Source organism: Typopeltis vanoorti, chromosome 12, assembly GCF_054136105.1.
Source record: "Typopeltis vanoorti isolate ZY-2024b chromosome 12, IOZ_Tvanoo_1.0, whole genome shotgun sequence".
Lineage (NCBI taxonomy): Eukaryota > Metazoa > Arthropoda > Arachnida > Uropygi > Thelyphonidae > Typopeltis > Typopeltis vanoorti.
The window spans coordinates 23,481,606-23,502,203 of NC_143560.1; the positions used below are offsets into that span (position 1 = coordinate 23,481,606).

Here is a 20,598-nt window from a genome sequence, read left to right on the forward strand (position 1 = left end):
CATAATCTGGAAACCTTGCTGTAGAAACCAAACATCAAATTTTGTCAAGCCAGTTCAGGCCTCCAATAAGAGGGAATGCAGTGAATGTAGATATACGGAATGAATTAAGCATAGTTTGGTGAGCACTGTGCGTGTGACACTGTGTATCTCCTGCAGTAGGTCTTTCAACTCCTTGGAGGAATGGCATAATAATAATAAATTTGTTATGTGGTCTATACACTAAACTATCACAAACTTTAACACATTATAAAACCATATGCAATTTCTTCAAGACATTTTTGAATACTAGATTTTAAGCAATGAAATTTATGAAAATTTAATAAAATTAAGGAAAATAAAATATAACATAGTGCGCACACACACACACGCACACACACATCATTGTACAGTAATATGCATATTACCAGTGTTGAATGCAGGACAAGGCTCACATGGTTCTCCCCATGCTTTTCCTACAGAACAGCAACAAATTAGCCGGGTTTGGAGAGCTTGCATTGGATGTTCACAAGCTGTTTGGCCAGTGATATTGTAGAAATATGTATAGCATTTGGATTTGCGCATATCTATAAAGATAAATACATATATATAAGTACAAACGCACTTCACCAGAAGCCTACTAGAAACTGTGATAAATTTATAAGCAGTGTACAATATTTATAATACACAAAACTTTTTTACACAAGCATGTAAAAAAGTTTTACATGCTTGTGCTGGTTTTCTTTTGATTTTTTTTTAAAAATTGATACAAACCTATTAAAATCACCTTTCAAGATGCACTTGTTGTTAGATAACCGAAAAATAGCAAAGTTTAGTTGGAGATATCCCATACCTCCAACAAAAGGCTACGTTAAAAGACTAATATAAAATTTTATCTCATCTCATCTTCTTTACACCCTCTTTTAGCTTGCAGTGTCGAGGGTTTATTAATCATCGGACTTCAAACCATTCACAGGATAAGGTGGTCAGCCCTATGCCCCAGTGTATCCTATGTCCTGTAGTGTTGAGTTCTCAAGGCTGGTTTGCCTGCTTTGTGGGATGAAAAACCCCAGGATAAACTGGAGAAAAAACCCTACTGTCCAAGCACAAGACCAGCTAACATGGCCATGGCTGGGGAAGATCCTTCAGCTACTCACATCACCGATGGGAATTGAACCTAGAACACTCCTTCCCCAGGCATGGTTGCGAAGTGCACAGCCACTATGCTAACCTCACGTACATATAAAATTTTAATTAATATTAAAGAGTAAGTCAACATAGATATTCTGGAGGTTGTTGAAGAAGCTTAGAAATGGAGGAAAAAGTGCTGTAAAAGGAGTTAGAGATGATAAAGGTGACATGAAAATTGGAGAAAAAGATATCCTTGAAGTATACAGTAATTACTTCGAAAAATTGCTAAATGAAACAAGCAATGATAGCACAGTGGTAAAAAAACATTCAACAGGCATACAATCAAGAATACATATTCATACTTGAAGTAGAAAATGGCATCAAAGGCTTGCAATGTGGAAAGACAGCAGGAGTAGATGATATTCGACCAGAAATGCTGAAGTATGGTGGTATAAAAGTCTTACAGTGGCTGCACTGCATAGTTCAAAAGGCCTGGACAGAGGGACAAATTCCTGATAATTGGAGTAGAGCTCTAATAGTACCCATATATAAAGAGGGAAATAAAACTGAATGTGAGAATTACAGAGGTATTTCCCTATGGAGTGTTCCTGGCAAGATTTATGCAAGTATACTTGAGAAACTGTTGAAAAGAATTGTGGAGGAAAAGCTTGGTGAATAAAACAAGCTGGATTCAGGCCAAATAGAGGCTCAGGATCAGATCTTCACTTCACGACAAATGGTTGAGAAAGCATGAGAATATAACAAAGATCTGTATTTAAGTTTTGTCGATCTGGAAAAGGCATATGACAAGGTGCCAAGAGAGAAACTATTCAATACGCTACAGTTATATAGTGTCAATGGGAAATTATATCAAGCAATACTTAGTCTTTATTTATTAATTACCTTGACTAAGGTAATTTCTGACCTCTGGAATGTCGAGTATGAGGAAAGATTGAAAAGATGTAATTTGCAGAGACTAGTGGAGAGAAGGAAGAGGGGAGATATGATAGAGACCTACAAGTTGGTAAGGGGTTGCTATAGGATCAATGGTGAAGAAGTTCTACAGCGAATAGTGGGAGATCAGGGGAGAACCAGAGGTCATCCCTGGAAACTGTATAAAGAGGGTGTGAGTAGGGGAGTGAGAGGCAGGTTTTTTTCGTGCAGAGTTGTAAATGATTGGAATGCCTTGCCTGAGAGTGTGGTGTCTGCAAGGAGTTTGAATGTGTTTAAGACCCGGTATGATGAGATGTGTGTGAGATAAAAGGACCTCCTAGATGAGTCTTTGACTCCATGAGGTCTTGTTTAATAATAATAATAATAATAATAATAATTTGAGTTGTAAGTCAGTAGTTAGAATTGAAGGAAGTACAGGAAGATGGTTTAATGTTAAATCTGGTGTGAGACAAGGATGTACATTATCCCCTCTGTTATTCATTATCTATATGGATCACATTATGAAGGAAAGTGGTATTAAACATGATATCAGAATTGGAGATGTTAATGTCAGCTCTTTGCTTTATGTGGACGATGTTATACTTCTAAATAAATCCACCACAGTTTGCAAGATTTCCTGACTAAATTGAATAACTGTTGTAATAGATTTAGTATGAAGGTCAGCATTAAAAAGACAAAGAAAATGAAAACAGGTAGAATTGTTGAAAATGTCAACTGTGTTGTGAATGGGGAACCTGTGGAACAAGTAAAACATTTCATCTACCTAGGAACGATTTTTACTGAAGATGGTAAATTAAATATGGAAATGGACAACAGAATCAACAAAGCTGGTATGGTAGGAAGTCAACTGAATAAATTCATATGGAATAATAGAGAAATTTGTCAGAACACTAAATTAGCTGTATACAAGACAGTGTTCAAACCAGTTTTAACTTGAAGTTGAAAGTTTATTTTTCACTTGGTTAGAGTATAATAAATTTAGTTTAATCCTTTATCCAAGTGTGAGCAAACAAAGTTTGCACCTGAAAGTATCTTCAGGACTGGGGTAGGGTGGTACGACACCAGGGCAACTCGTTGCAAAGGTGGAGCAAGCTACCAACACTCCTGTCTCAGTATCTCCTATAATGCAAAATCTCCTATAATGCAAAACACATCTCCTTGCGGATATGTCTAATGTTATGCATTAAGGGAAGGGCCACTACCCAGACTAGTTCGACCTTTATTGAGGTCTCTTCAGTGGGAGCCAGGCCCAAGTTGAGATACCAGGCAGAAGCATTAGCAGGTCATCTCTACCTATAGGAGTTACCAAGTGGTGTGCAACCCACCTTACACCAGTCCTGAAGATACTTTCAGGCGCAAACTTTGTTTGCTCACACTTGGATAAAGGATTAAACTAAACTTATTATACCAGTTTTAACTTATGGATCTGAGAGATGGGTCAGAAGTAAAACACTCGACCAAAGACTAGAGACCACAGATATGAGAGTCCTGAGAAAGATTAGAGGTGTGAACAGATGGCATCAATGGTAATATCATATTAAAAACGAGGATATTAGGAAAGAATTTGACATTGTCAGCATCCAGGAATGCGTTAGCATAGCTAATCTCAGGTGGTATGGTCACTTAAACAGAATGGGTGAGGAAAGATTAGCAAAACAAGTGTTCTCTGCCAGGTTGGCAGGAAAACGACCCAGAGGAAGACCAATATATAGGTGGATTGATATGGTACAAAGTGCCTTAGATGATAGAAATATAAGATCTGATAATGTTGGAGTCCTGACAAGTAACAGACAGATTTGGAGGAAAATTGTAGATAGGAAGTTAGTAATGATGTAAATTTTTCATGTAGTACTATCATATCCTGTACACCCCTTGAGGATATGTGTCAGGAATATGATTATGATGATGAGTAATTTAAAGATACCTGGTTTTATATTTATGGAAGACAAGGATGATAACATATTTGGAGTCATACTTGATTAAGCTAGAGTATGAGAATGGTATTGATAATGACATATAAATAAATCCAGTAAACAAGGAAAATGTGAATGGACTATACATTTTGAAAAGGAAAATTTTGAAAACTAAAAATTAAAGACCAAAAATAAGAAAAAATTGGTGATATATATATATATACAGCACTAGCAGCATGCCAGTATAGCTGGCCATTTTGTGAAAATTGGTGTCAGATGATAAAAATATGATAATTTAAAAAAACACATTTAATTAATACCAGTAATTCAGCAAAAATTAAATCGCCATCATCAGGGAAGAATGGACAAACTGTGTGCATGTAGGCACTACACGTGGTATGTACAAGTGAAGCAGAACAACAAAGGTAAGTCTAAAGTACTAAATAGTGCAGGTCTGGAATAGGATGGTGCTTCATTTGAGACAGTTTCATAAAACTAAATTTGTTGAGGTTTGGATAATTTCTTAAGACTCAGGCAGATTCCAGAAAAGATCATTCATATGGGACAAAGTATGAAGAGTAGAGAAGATGTTATGGCCTTACAAGAGAAGACTTGAATAAATTGAGTGAATGGGCATGGAAATGGGGAGATGAGTTCAATGTTGCAAAATGTAAGGTTTTAAAATTTTGGAAACAAAGACGGGATGTAAAATTTATGCTTGGTGGGGATATATTGTTAAAGGTGGAGAAAATAAAGGATATTGGGGTGATAGTGGATAAGGATCTGAAATTTAGGGGACACATTCCCAAAATTGTGAGAACAACACAAATACTTCTGGAAATGATGTGGAGGGCAACTGACTTGTAGAAGTAAGGAGATTCTGTTCCATTGTATAAGGCTTTGATTAGGCTACACATGGACTACTGTGCCCAGATTTGGTCACCTGGTTTTCAAAATGATGAAGAGATGTTGGAAAGGGTCCAGAGGCGACTGACTAAGGTAGTTTCTAATCTCTGGAATGTCAAATATGAGGAAAGGTTAAGAAGATGCAATTTACAGAGTCTAGTGGATAGGAGGAGGAGGAGTAGGGGTGATATGATAGAGACCTACAAGTTAGTATGAGGATGTTATAGGATCAATGTTGGAGAGGTTTTATAGAAAACAGTGGAAGATCAGGGGAGAACCAGAGGTCATTCCTGGAAATTGTATGAAGAGGGTAGGAGAGGGGAGTGAGAAGCAAGTTTTTTGCATGCAGAGTTGTGAATGACTGGAATGCCTTACCTGAGAGTGTGGTGTCTGCAGAGAATTTGAGTGTGTTTAAAGCATGGTATGATGAGCTATGTGTGTGATAAAAGGACCTCCTAGATGAGTCTTTGACTCCATGGGGTCATGGGTGGTAATAATAATAATAATAATATAAAGAGAACAGGATGGTGGGAGGAGTATTTTCTAATTAATATATAGTATACATTGTTAATTTCCTTAAGTAATACTATTACTTAAGGAATTCTTCCAGAATCTATCACTTCTCAAATTCATCCATCATTTGCACTTTTATCATCCTCTCAGGCTATACATTTCATTCTTCTGCCACTCTCCATCCAAAAAATAAATTGTACTTCTTACTCGCTTACTCACTACTTCTTTTGCAACCCCCAGCTATGATCACTTGTTCTTGTTCCTTTCCCTAATTCTACAAAATTAAAAATCTCTGTAGTGTCAAACCAATAATAACCTTTCAAGAGTTTACATATCTGAAACATATAAATATCTCCCATTCTCCATCTTCTATCCATCAAACTCTGAAGTTTGCATGCCTTTAGTCTATATTCATAACTAACATTGTACAGTTCTTGTAATCTTTTTTCCACAGAATGTTCAGTTTGTCCAAAGTAAGAAAAGTGACAATCACATGGAATTTAGTAGATGCCAGGAACAGAAAGAGAACATAATTTTTCTTTAGAAGATGTGAATCATGAGGAGAGTTTGTTGAAATGAATGAATAAATGAATGCAGGCATTAGATTGTATCTTTTAAGGATATTTGAGATTGATTCAGAGATGCCAGAAATGTATGGAAACTTGGTAAATACCAGGAAGATAAATAGATAATTTTTCTTTAGAAGATGGGAGCCACAAAGAGAGTTTGTTAAAAAGAATGTATGTGGTAATTCGATTTTATTTTTTAAGGATTTTAAGATTTGTTCAGAGATGTCAGAAATGTATGAGATAGGAACCCTTCATACTGTTTCATTGTTGTTTGTGAAAGGCTTGTGGGAATCAAAAGCACATTGCATAAAATCTTCTGAGAAGCCATTCAGCTGCATTAAGCACTAGATGATCAGAAGTTCTTGCTTTAGCTGTTATGGTTTAGAACATATAATATGCATGATGTAGCAGAGTTTTTATGATTCCAGTTTCTTTTTGAGATGGATGGTGAGACAATTGCTGTTTTATGTAGCATCCAGTGAAGGTGGCATTGTGATAAATGAAAGTAGTTAGTTCACTCAAAGATGAGCACAAGATGTCTAGAAATGTCTAGATGTCTAGTACAAGACGCCATAGTCTGTTGTGGGTGCCATGACTGTGAATGAGTTCAAAGCAAAGCATGATAGATACTGCATAAATGCAAGATAGTGCTTGGCATAATGTTCAGGGCCTCTCTCGACGAATCTAAGGACTCCATGGAGTAGCTCTTAATAACAATAATAAAATACCTATCTGAAAGCCAATTGGCTATCCAACTCACTAGTCTTTTACAATCCCATTTGCCTCAACTTAGCTACCCTTGTTACATGGCAGTCTATTCAATTCTTTTGAAAAATCCAAATATACCACTGTATATGCATCTCCTTATCCAGTGAACTTGTCACGGTATCGTAATATCTATGCATGACCTCCAGTTTTCAATATGATGGTACATTGTACCCTTCAACTGGCAAAGGCCTAAGTTCAATTCTAGTCGTGATGAGAGGAATCTTGGTATGGTTTTTTTTTTCAATTGAAGGTGAGTTAGTCTATCTCATATAGAGATAAGAGGGGTTCCCCCCCCCCTCCTGGAAATTTGGGTTTTTCATCCTGCATACTGGCAAATCAACCATCAGAATACAATTTACAAACTGTTGGTGCTGGTGATGGGTGGTGGATGGTGTTGATGTTAGTTGTGTGTAGTAGGAAAATTAAGTAGTAGGGGAGACGATGAGATGTGTCTAGCAGAGTGAAGTAGAATGCCCTCTCATAATAACTTTTCTTTTAGGCTTGCACGGTGATCCGAATGCATTTTTGGAAATTATGGAGACAACTACCGTGTTTGAATAAAAACTTTAGTTTACTATTACTAAAATTTTACAATTCGACGTTTCGACCTTTATGTTAAGGTCATCTTCTGGAGCGTACAAATATACACAGGAAACAAGCTATACTACAATCATACTGGTTCGTTAAAGACACTGACTAACCGCTACCACAATTGTTGGCCTGACCTCTGGTGGGAAAAAAAAAAAAAAAAAGTGTACATCAGCGCTAAAGTCCTATTATTTGTGTTGTCTACTATATACATATATTAACATTTTATTAACATCATTCCAGCCAGTTGGAGTGGAATGGTTTCTAATAATAGCAGATTGGCTAGAGTCCTGACTTGTGTTGAATCTTTCAACACAAGTCAGGACTGGTATATTTGAATTACTTATATCTTATATCTAATTACTTATTAATCTCATAATAACTCATTATGGGAGTGTCACATAATAATAATAATAAACAATACTGCTATTATCATCCTATTTCTGAATTCTAGTCCTCACCAACCACTCTAATACCTTAAAAACAACTCCAGACACACTTTTAATTGCAGCATATTATTATTATTATTATTCGTTACACCTCCAAGGTGTCCAAAGACTCATCGCGGGAGGACACCTCTCTATCTCCTCTACCAATCATCTCCATCAACGCCATCTACCGCCCACCACCACCACAACTAGTATTTTTTTGTCCATAAATTGTGTGTGTTCTGAAGGGCTGATTTGTCTGTATGCAGGATGAAAAACCCGAGTTTATAGGAGAAAAAACCCTGCTACCTCCGTATGAGATCGGCTAACTCACCTTTGATTGAAAAAGTCCACATAAATATTCCTCCCATTAATACAGGAATACAAGAATATATTCAAGGTGTGCTAGATGTGCGCTACACACCCACAGAATAGCAATATCACAGATATATTTTTGCATTTATTGCTGTTAAAGACTTCCCTAATAGTTTCCTGGCTTCATGTGATTCCTAAAACTATACAAAATATACTAATGGTTTATGAAGAAGAAACCTTTCGATGTGTAAACTTTACATCGCATTCATATTAATAGCCCGGGTGAGCTATACGGACAGCTTTGAGCTCTTTGAACAGACGTACAGATGGTACAGTGGGTCAAATTCATAGTATTTCTGTGGTTTTAAATCATTCAGAAGGCGAGGGAGCGTGCACTGAGACAGCAGCACTCAGAAATCAGTGGCTGTGATTGGTTCTTGTGTCAACCAATCCATTCGAACTTTGTCATTTGTCATGAGTTGCTGTTTTTGTATTTTATCTGTTTTGCATGCATGAGGTGTGAACCGATGTGTATGTAGGACACTAATAAGACATGATTTTAATATATAATTTTCTATGAATAATTTATAACTTTTTTGTCCATATTTACAATGGGAAACAGTGTGGATGATCTACTAAATGTCATGTTTTCTGCCAGAGCAGAAAACATGACATTTAGTAGATCATTTGCAGATTGTATAATTGTATTTTAAGGAGGTAAGCCTCACCCTCCTCTTCCAAATTTACTATTATATTTACACCTCCTTTGAGTAATTCAAATATACCAATCAAATATAGCATTCTTCTTCATAATTGGTTTCTAATGTATCTTAAAACAAACACATTGTCCCTCACTCTATGCAAATTTGTTTACAATTAACTGATAAATAAAAGTATTCAAATTTATTCTACAATTATTTGCATTGGACCAATTAAGATAACAGCTGATGCCTTTGCACTCTTAAAACTTTTATACATCAATAAAAATGCAACCATATGGTCAAACTGACGTGAATTTTGTAGAACAGGTTACATAAGCCACATAACAGCACATCCAACCGAAATGGGCATGTGACACCACTGCTTTCAATTTTATTAACTGATAGAAACAAAGTATATTACAGTATAGAAAATAGCAGAAATGCATCGAAATAATATAATATAGAGATTTTCAATCAGTATAATGTTAGCAATTCAATAATATAACAAAACATAACTTCAAAATTAATGATTTCTGAAATATATATTTCAATTACAGTTTCATCTAGATAATGCAAAACACATCTGCATGCTTTTCTTGAGCAGTTAAAGTACAATTAATGTCCACAGTTTTTGAAAACCAGATTTGAGAAATTGACCTGTACAGTGTTTTATATATATATATATTAATTATTATTAATAAATATAATAATAATATATATTATTATTATTATTATTATTATTATTATTAATATAATTCTGTCATGTTGTACCATCATTTTATGTTGTGGTTTAAGCCAATATGAATACAATTTGGTTGGTTAAATCCCAAATTGCCAGTCCATCGTCATTTGTTAGGTATCGAGGTAGATACCTAACAGAATGCACCACAAGAAGTTAAGGATGGGACATTAGGTCAGAATTGTTGGCCGGTTCCCTGCATTCCTTTAAAGGTAATAGGTAATGTGCAGGGTATATGTGGAACTACAAGGGGGGGGGGAAGAATTATGAAGAGCTCAGGAGACAGCTTGCAGGTGTAGCATGGAATGAGGAGTTAGCTGGAAAAGAGATCAATGCAGCTTGGGGGATTTTCAAAAACTATCTAGTAGATGCAATGTCTAAATGTATTCTAAGGGTGAGAAGGTTAAATAAGGTAGGTGTGAGATAAATGAATAAACAGATTAAGCATGCAATACAGAGAAAAAGGGTATTTAGGTCAGAATCGTTGGTTGGTTCCCGGCATTCCTTTAAAGTGAATGTGCAGGCCTCCCCTCAGTTATACAGCTTTGACGCTTACACCCCCCCCCCCTTGAGCAGGATAAAATTGAATTTCATATTGAAAAGAAGAACATGTAAGAAAGTTTTAAAGGGAATAAAAGTTGAGCAGCTCTCAGATGTGAACTGTAGACTAAAATAAACAAACACTATTTATTCAAGAAAAAAATGAAAGTGTTTGAGAACAGGCACCAAACCTTGGAGATTCAGTGGCAAGCCCTGAAGAAAACATTGATCGATTCAGCCAGAGATCCATGTGGTGAGGTTGTCTGCAAGGATAGAAAAATCAGAACTCCATGGTGGACACAGAAAGTTAAAGAGGCAGTGAAGGAAAAGAAGAAAGCATATCCAAAGTTCCTGGCAAATAAGTCAGCTTGTGCTCTTAGAGAATACAGAGACAAATGTAAGAAAGCTAAACAAAAGTCATTGGAAGACTTTGATAAGAACATAGAAAATAAATATCAGGAAAGTGGCTAAATATATTTAGCATTGAAAAAAGCTCAGAAATGGAGGAAAGACTACTGTAAAAGGAATTACAGATGATAAAGGTGACATGAAAATGGGAGAAAAGGATATCCTTGATGTATAGAGTAATTACTTTGAAAAATTGCTAAATGAAATAAGCAGTGACAGCACAGTAGTAACAAATACTCATCATGCATGCAATCAGGAATATATATACATACTTGAAATAGAAAAAGCCATCGAAAACCTGAAATTGATGATATTCAACCAGAAATGCTTACTTATGGAGATATAAGTCTTACAGAGGCTACACTGCATGAATTCCAGATGATTGGAGTAATACTCTCATACATACAAAAGGAAATACATAAAAAGGGAAATAAAACTGAATGTGAGAATTACGAGGAGACAATTTAATTCCCGGAATGACCATGTAGTGTCGCCCATGTGGTGATTTATTTGGAGTCACGTGAGTAATCGTGTTTGTACATGTTTTAACTAATGTGTGCATAAACATCAAGCCAATAAGACCATTGCTAGTTTGCTATTGCAAAAACTAACAATAGAGAGCTGTGTGTAAACTTTGCCATGTGTGATCAAAATGTGTAGCACTGTGTTAACATCAAATTTTGTGTGAAAATTGGCAAAACTACTACTGAAACATTGGAGCTGTTGAAAGTGGCATATGGTGTGGATGCTCTGAAAAAGTCAAGTGTCTTTGAGTGGCATAAGAGATTCAAAGGTGGACAAGAAGATATTATTATTATTATTATTAAACAAGACCTCATGGAGTCAAAGACTCATCTAGGAGGTCCTTTTATCTCACACACATCTCATCATACCGGGTCTTAAACACATTCAAACTCCTTGCAGACACCACACTCTCAGGCAAGGCATTCCAATCATTCACAACTCTGCACGAAAAAAACCTGCCTCTCACTCCCCTACTCACACCCTCTTTATACAGTTTCCAGGGATGACCTCTGGTTCTCCCCTGATCTCCCACCATTCGCTGTAGAACTTCTCCACCACTGATCCTATAGCAACCCCTTACCAACTTGTAGGTCTCTATCATATCTCCCCTCTTCCTTCTCTCCACTAGTCTCTGCAAATTACATCTGTTCAATCTTTCCTCATACTCGACATTCCAGAGGTCAGAAACTACCTTAGTCAGTCGCCTTTGGACCCTTTCCAACATCTCCTCATCCTTCTGAAAACCAGGTGACCAAATCTGGGCACAATAGTCCATGTGTGGCCTAATCAAAGCCTTATACAATGGAACAAGAATCTCCCTACTTCTACACGTCAGTGTCCTCCTCATCATTCCCAGAAGTCTTTGTGTTGTCTTCACAATTTTGGCGATGTGACCCCTAAATTTTAGATCCTTATCCACTATCACTCCCAGATCTCTTATTTCCTCTACTTCCAACAATATATTCTTACCAAGCATAAATTCTGCATCCCATCTTTGTTTTCCAAATTTTAAAACCTTACATTTTGCAACATTGAACTCACACCCCCATTTGCTTGCCCAATCACTCAATTTATTCAAGTCTTCTTGCAAGGCCACAACATCTTCACTACTCTTTATGGTTCTTCCCAACTTTGCATCATCTGCAAACAACTGAATATCTCCATCCAAATCTTCGCCAATATCATTAATATACAAGTTAAATAGTAATGGCCCTAAAACAGATCCCTGAGGCACTCCACTAGTGACTTTCCTTTTCCTGGATATTGCACCCCCATACACAACTTGTTGATACCTATCAGATAGCCAGTCTCCAATCCAATGCACTAATCTAATATCCAACCCCATCTGCTCTAGTTTGACTGTCAACTTATCATGAGGCACTCTATCAAAAGCTTTTGCGAAATCCAAGTATATTACTGTGTATCCTTCTCCTCTGTCCAAGGAAGCAGTCACTTTATTGTAATAAGTAAGTAGATTACTAAAACACGACCTCCCTTTAGCAAATCCATGCTGTCCATCAAAGATTATACCATTGTTGTCAACCCAACTCTGGATTCTGCAGGGAATATAAAATACCACATGAATACCAACAGGATAGTACTTCTCTCATAGACCGATCTGGAGGTCTCGAAGGTGGCAGCCACACCACCAAACTTTGGTGCTGAAGGTTAATCCCCTACACACCTTAAAATTTCACCTATTAAAAGAAATAACAAAGGGATAGCCGAACTGCCTAAATGGTTAACAACAAAGCAAGGAAAAAGGTAAATGAGATACGGAACATGGAAGAATAAAAAGTTTACATGGAAAAGAAAATTAATTAACAGATGAATTTAAAAAATCGAGATGGAATCTGATAGCAGTCACAGAAACAAAACAGAAAGGTCAAGGTTACCAGAAAATGAAAGATGGATACATACTTTTCCGTAGAAAGTGTTTTTAACTTGGGTATAGTTATGTTAAAGATACCAAGCAATTTTAAACCTGGTTTTACTCCATTTTTTCCCAAGTAAGCAAACAGACAAAATGTCAAGTTTGCGCCTGCAATTGATGCAAGACTAGCTGATCCCACAGGTAGTGCAAGACCAAGCAACTCGTGGTAAAGGTGGAGCAAGCTCTGATCACTAATCTCAATATTTACCCTTAATGCCAAAACACATCTCCAAGAAGGGGATGTATGATGTTTTGTATTAAAGGCAAGGGGCCACTACCCAGACCGGTTACGACCTTTATTGAGGTCAAATTGGAGTTCATGTTCTCATCATAGGCCTTTGGAAAATAAAGCATGCTGAGGGTCAGCAAACAGTAAGAGAGGAGAATAATGAAAGATAGTGTAGGATAGTAGGAGGTAAAAGAGGCCTCAGTCAACCTCTTTAGCCTTATATGGCTAATTGGTCTGTGACACATATTCTCAAATTTATCTGTTCAAAAAAAAAAAAGAAAATTTAACCATAAAAATTTTGACTAAAGTTCACTTATAAATTTATCCTTAATAATTTTGTCAGTTATCTATGAAGGAGATCCATTGACCTGTTTTGAAAACATTATTTTCAGTTAGAACATTTTTTTTTTTTTTTTAAATTACATAAAATTAAAGGACTTAAGGTCCGGTCAGTTGAACTGAAAGGGAACAAAACTTACAGACCTGGTACCACTGAAACTTAGAATGGGGTAGAAGACTGGCCCGGGAGATGCCGCTCACAAGGAGCAGCACCGCCTCGCAGTAAGCCTTCGCAGCCCGGGTTCTCAGATCTACCCCCCTTATTTGGAGTAAAGGAAACCGTGCCAGCGAAAGCTTTGTGACGAGGAAGAACAGAGTGGTTGTTACTTTTCCTAGGGAGAGTTAGGTGGAGTTTTGGAGATACTAAAGAAATATACAGGGCTTGATGCATCCCTGTATAAGAAAGCATATTTTCAGTGGTTTGCAGTATTTGTTCACAAATTTAAAGTCGCCTAGTAGATGTCTCTCTTGCGCAAGAAATTTAGGAAGATAAAAAAAGAAACCTTTCCTTATTCCTGCGTACATTAAATTTGCATCCCATACCTGGGATTTTAAGATGTTAATTAAAAAAATGGCGAATTTTTGGGTCTTGTTGACTGGTGGCGGGAATTGCAGATGTATGACCTCCTCTAGTGATAGCATCGGGATTCCCAGTGCTGTGCTCAGTCTTTGCCAGATGCGTTGGGCTGGTGGGCAAAAATAAAAGAAATGCTCCACCGTTTCCATGCCCCGGCAGATATCACAAAAGGGATCGCACGGACTGGGTACGTACCTAGATTTAACCTGTTTCACCGGGAGCCACCCATAAGCTATTCGCCAGGCCAGATCCCAATGAAAAGGCTGTCCCCAGCTATTCTTGATGTTTTTAAAGAGAATTTCATTGTTTGTCCTGAGGTTTGGTGTATCACGCCTGGAGAGTTGGAAGAAATCCCAGTATACTGCTTTGGGTTTGTGTGTGAGGATTTCTGTTCCTTTGTCTCTAAGTACTGTGAATGATTTTACTAGTGTGCGGTACCACTTGGGCACAACCCTTGCACGGGGTCCAGCATAGTCCGTGGTTCCAAAGAGGGGGAGGAAAAGTCCTATAAAATATCTAATTAGGAGGCCTGAAATATGGTTTGAGTTTAAGGCCTTCCATACAGTTTTGAATGTATTTGCATAAAGCAAGCTTTTGAGATCAGGCAGAGCGTACCCCCCTTCTTCATGTTTTAGTTGCAGGTATTGTTTTTTAACCTCATGTTTTTTTTCATTCCAGAAGAAATCTATGAGTTTTTTGGATAATTGGTTTTCTTGTAGCAGTGTGATGCCTGTGATATTGACTGTGTGCATCAGCATTGGGGTAATGAATGTTTTTATCACTGTGGCTCTGCCATAAAAGGAGAAAAAGGTCGGTTTGAATAGACTTATCTTTTCCGTACTTATTTCCTGTAATTTTTTAACTGATAAAGCTAGCGACTCAGAAAAGGGAACTCCTAGTATTGTTAGTGGCTGCGTATGCAGCGCTAAACCATAGGGAAGTCCGGTGTTATGGAAATTTCCAAAATTTTTGATTTTGGTTTTTTGTGCATTAACTCGGAGACCACTGACTATGCTGAATTTTTGCAGTATGTCAAGATAGATGCAAATAGACTCAGAGTCTCTGAGTGTGCCCACTACATCATCTGCATATACTACTATTTTGCACTGTTTGGAGACTTGGGGCAGTGGAATACCATTAATTGCAGGGGTGTTTTCTATTCTTTTGATGAGGGGTTCTAATGCTAGGGAAAAGAGAAGGGGGCTTAGTGGGCAGCCTTGCCTAACCCCTCTCTTCATACGGATTGGTTCTGTCAGAAACCCATTAATAGACAGTTGTGTCAAGGCCTCCGCGTACATATGTTTAATTGTACGGCGAAGTCTCGGGCCTATGCCTACTTTTTTTAGAGTGTCCTGTAAATACGTGTGGCTGACGCTGTCGAACGCTTTTTCCAGGTCGGTGGAGAGAAGTGCCAAGGGGTATTTTTTTTCCTTCGCCAGTCTGATTAGGTCTCTTAGCAGGAAGAGATTAAATTCCATAGATCTACCTGGGATTCCATAGACCTGTGAACTTGTTATTATGTTTTCTATTCCGCCCTTAATGCGTGTACAGATAATTTTTGCGAAAATTTTATAGTCTAGGTTAGTTAAGGAGATGGGACGCCAGTTATTTGACAAGGTCTGATCTCGGTCTTTTTTGGGGATAAAGATTGTATAGCTCTTAGCGAATTCCTCGGGGATGTTTCCCGAAGTGAGGAATTCGTTAAAGATCTTTACTAGTGCTGGCAGTACAAGGTCCCAGATAGATCTATAGAATTCTATCCCCAGTCCGTCTGGCCCTGGGGTCTTTTTTGTCTTCATCGTTTTGCAAGTGGCTTTTATTTCAGCTGCAGTTATCGGCCTGTCATGCAGGACGCTAAGATGCTCGGGAAAACGTTTGACGTCCCACTCACTGAAGTCATCCGTGCCCTGCTGGTCAGCGAAGATGCCGAGATACTGCTGGTGAAAGTGACGGAGTATTTAATGGGTTGAATTTAGAATCTGGACTTTCTCCTCGATCTGGTAAATCGTTCTTTCATCATTTGCTGCCACCCGTTGTTGATTGTAGAATGCGGCGGAGGGTGTTTCCAAATTTCTGAGATAGAGTTTAGTGCGAAAGTCGAGGTCATCGACTCTACTCTGCTGCTCTTGCTGCAGCTCTATTTCTACCTGTCTGATAAGATGTCCGCAGGGACCTCCGCTCCGTTCGCTTGACCGGTACCAGCCGAGTTCCCTGTAGAGATCCCTCAGCCGTTTACGTTGTTGGTAGACCCTTTCGCGCCCACATTTTTGAAACAGTTCCTTAGTCTGCCACTTAAGGTGCAGCCAGTTTTCCCAGTCCCAGTTGATATTTGTCCATTCATCGCAGAGTTTCTGTAGCTGGTCGCTAAAAAGACTGGGAAAGGTAGGAGGAAGCCTCCAAGGACCTCTGGCTGTTTCCATAATCTCTGGGAGTGTAATTTTTAAAATGACCAATTTGTGGTCTGTTGACATGTTGTGTGCTGTGGTGTGACGTGTCCTTTGAACATACTGTTCCAAGTTTTGGGACACGTACACCCTATCTAGTCTCGTCGATATCTGGCCGCGGCAACACGTTGTTTCTACCTTCGATGGGTTATTCCTCCTCCAGACATCGACGAGATCAAAATTTACACAGCATCTTTTTAGAGCGGCGGTTCTGCCGGTTCCGGAGTTTGCGTTCCCGCCTACTTTGTCCAAACGTGTGTCTTCCACACAATTCCAGTCCCCGGCTACTATTAGGTATTCTGCTCCCAAGAGGTAGTTTTCAAGGGCAGAGAAGAAACCGCTTCTGTGGTATGGGTTGTTCGGGGCGTATACTGCAACAAGCCAGATGGTACGGCCACCGTACTTCCGGTCCACAGTTATTAGACGTCCCATGGTGTCCTTCTGGACGTTGAAGAGCCCCCCCGCAATTGGGGGGCGAATTAGTATCCCCATCCCTCGCGAGTGAGCATCCCCAAAGCACCAGTAGCTGGTGACTGGGTAGCTTCTCAAGAAGTTCTCCACGTCCCAATGCTTATAAAAATGGGTTTCTTGAATCAAAAGGATATTAATTTTGTACCTTAATATTAGCTTAACATTAACATTAACCCCTTTGCACAAAGCAGACAGTGCTTTGTGCAAAGGGGTTGCGTAAACCGTTGGTGTTTAAAGTGGCAATTTTAAAATCTATGTTGGTATTTAGAGGAAGGGGGGGTGTTGTCTGTTTGTTGCTCTACATGTTCCACCTGTGATTCACTATCGGAGCTGTTTGGAATATCCATAACGAGGTCGTTTTGAAATTCCATTTCTGTGACGCTATAAATGTCCATGCTGCAGATATGTGAATGGGGTTCTGCAGGTTGGTCCGCTACTGGGGATAGGTTTCCTGTCTTTGTTACCGCCTCCTCAAGGGGGCTGGGTGCCTTCGCATTGGCTTGTAGTTTGGATGTTGTCCATTTCATCTTCTGACGAGAGTAGGTTGCTTTATTTAGCCTTTTTTGCATCTTCTGTTTCTGCCTCTCTTGTGCGCTTTATTGGGGCGTGGTTGTTACAACTTCTTCCTCTTTGCTGCGAGTTTCGAAGTTGGCTGTTATTTCCTTGATGTGGCGGGTTGCCCTGGGTGTCTTACCCGTTACGGGTTTCATGGAGGTTGTGTTTTCTGCTAGTGTTTCTTTTTCAGTCTGTTGCCAGAGCTCTGGAAAATCGCTCCCTGATGATACCTCAGGTTTACCGAGGGGTATAGCCCTGATCGGTATTATGGTCCCTCCAGCTGCTTCTGAGAGTGTTCTGTGCGAGCACGTGTCCACTTTATGGGTCATGTCCCCACATTTAAGACAAGCTTCTGTGCAGTTTACTATTTTGTGCTCTGTTGATTTGCAATTTCTGCACTGTAGTTTTGGGCATTCTGCCCCTAGGTGACCCTCAGAGTCACATCGGAAACACAATCTTTTAACACCCGGGTAGTTGACCATGACCCTTGTTTGGCCCACTAAAATGAAGTTGGGAACTTCCTTTTTCATATCCATCTGTACTTCCACGCCTGTTTTCCAGCCTTTGTAATCTGGATGTTCAAATGTTTTGATATTAATAATATCGCCCCATTGGCTAAAAAATTTCTTGATGTTGTCTTCGTTCTCCAGGTATTCCAAGGGAAATCTAGTTATTCTTAACGTTTTTCGTAAACTCCCTATTAAATAAGGTTTAATCGTTTGTCCCGCACAGGGAAAACCCTCTAATAATTTGTTTCTTGTTTGGTCATTTTTGACTACAATTTGGAATCTTTCTTTTGAGTACGTGTGAAACCGTATATGTTTTCTGCCCCTACTATATCAATCAGAGCTTTCACTAACGTCCGCTCATCTGGGAGCCGCTTGTAATTGATGCAAGACTAGCTGATCCCACAGGTAGTGCAAGACCAAGGCAACTCGTGGTAAAGGTGGAGCAAGCTCTGATCACTAATCTTTAATACAAAACATCATACATCTCCTTCTTGGAGATGTGTTTTGGCATTAAGGGTAAATATTAAGATTAGTGATCAGAGCTTGCTCCACCTCTACCACGAGTTGCCTTGGTCTTGCACTACCTGTGGGATCAGCTAGTCTTGCATCAATTGCAGGCGCAAACTTGACATTTTGTCTGTTTGCTTACTTGGGAAAAAATGGAGTAAAACCAGGTTTAAAATTGCTTGGTATCTTTAACATAACTATACCCAAGTTAAAAATACTTTCTACATTTATATCTCCTCCTGAGATTTTTATTTAATAAGGTTATAACACCTTATGGTAACTTGTTTTGGTAAAATACTTACAAGCTCTGCATTGCTAAATCTTGGTATTTCTAGCCTGGCTCCCACTGATGAGACGGAAGTGTTCTTGGCAGCGCATCAGGATAGCCATTTTTTTTCATTGTTGCATTTATTACTAACAGTGTTTGTTATTTATTTATATTGTTCTACTAACACTTTGAATTTTTATACTAATTGTACTAACTTATTGGTAGTGCGGTCTCTGCACTACGGGATTTTCAGAGTCGCAAGACTCTTAATTTTTTTCTTTTTACTTTTTAGACGCAGAGATCAATATGAGTAGAGCAGTCTACGTCCCCCCCAGGACTCGGACACTTGGAGTGGAGATTCCAGGTTTGGAGGATCCCAGAATACTTACCACCGTTCTTAAGGAGATCGTAGGAGCAAATAACATCTCCTTCACCACCTTTGGAGGAGGACGATTCATATTCGTAGTTAAAAATGCGGCCACGAGAGACAAACTTTTAGAGGGTTCCCCCGTCCAAGGGAAGCAGGTGATCCCAACCATGGTGGGATCACAGGTTCGGCAGATCAGAATCGACCGCTTCCCCATGGAACACTTAGAGACCGGAGACGACGTGCTCACACATACATTTAGCAAGTGGGGGAAAGTGAGCAACATAAAGAAGAGCGTCTCAAAGGAAGACCCCGCTTGGTACTCTGGCGAGGTAACTTTTACCATGGACATGCGGCAACCAGTGCCCAACCTTGTCAACATCGGCATGTCGCGTGTCATGGTAAACTACCCCGGGGTACAGAGGCAATGCTTGCGATGTGGCTCGACTGAACATCTGGGGAGTGACTGCCCCCAAGCCCAGTGCTTCAACTGCGTCGGCATCAGGCACATCTCTAACCAGTGCCCACTCCCCTGCCGTAAATGCTCTGCCGAGGACCACAAAGTAACATCTTGTCCTCTACGAACATTTGCAGAGCGGGCAGGGGTGCCCATTGAGGCACTCTCTTCATAGCCGGCCCGAGACGCTGCACTTCCAGATCCACCTACCAACAGCGGGGAGAAGTTTACCCAGACCATCTTGGGTAAAATACCGAAGCGACAATCTGCAGCAACACCAGCAGAAGGAACTGTTTCCTCCCCAGCAACAACATCCGCTGAGGAAACAGTCTCCCCCTCGACAACTTCCAGTGTTCCACCACCACCACCACCATCGGAACAAGAACAACCTACAGCCGAGGGGAGTACAGAAGAAGCCATGGATAGTGCAACAACAACGGCTATCCCCCCCTCAACAACATCAGAGGAAGCTTCTTCTGTTCACGCTTCAGAGACTTCCCCTGCAGTAGCTAGCATCCCTCTCCCTGTAGTGAAAGAGGGGGGCACAAGACCTTCCACCTCCGAAAGAACCCCCCTAAGAAAAGAAAGGAAGCGGCTTCCCCTAAACTTGAAAAAAAACATCGAAGCCGCTCCAAGAGGAGTATGGACTCCACAACATCGGAGTCCGAAATGGAGGTGGAAACCTCCTCTTACCGTTCCAGCATAAATCAAAAAATAAAGAAACTAACCGGCTCCCAGTTCAACCTATATAACTACGAGACAGACCGAAACAAGATCGTCAGCTTTAAAATCAAGAACATTCACCACGAGTTCGAGGTTCTCTCGAGCTCGTGCAATAAACTGGAAGCCGGTCTGCAGGAAGCGGGATATTCTACCTCCCCCCTACAGATCGACAGCTTAATCAAATACGTAAGACAGCTACGTATTAAAGATCTAGGCCGGGTATAAAAACATCAGAATGCCGCCAC

At 39.4% G+C, this 20,598-nt stretch overlaps 1 protein-coding gene across 1 annotated transcript in view; it reads right to left on the reverse strand.

Annotated features, from left to right (window-relative positions):
• LOC150100631 (fibrillin-1-like) overlaps positions 1-20,598 on the reverse strand; it is a 1,594,375-nt gene that overhangs the window by 572,370 nt on the left and 1,001,407 nt on the right. Inside the window, exon 40 of the mRNA XM_090401848.1 lies at positions 405-563. Within this exon, the coding sequence (XP_090257974.1) occupies positions 405-563 (159 nt within the window). The remainder of the gene's footprint in view (positions 1-404; positions 564-20,598) is intronic.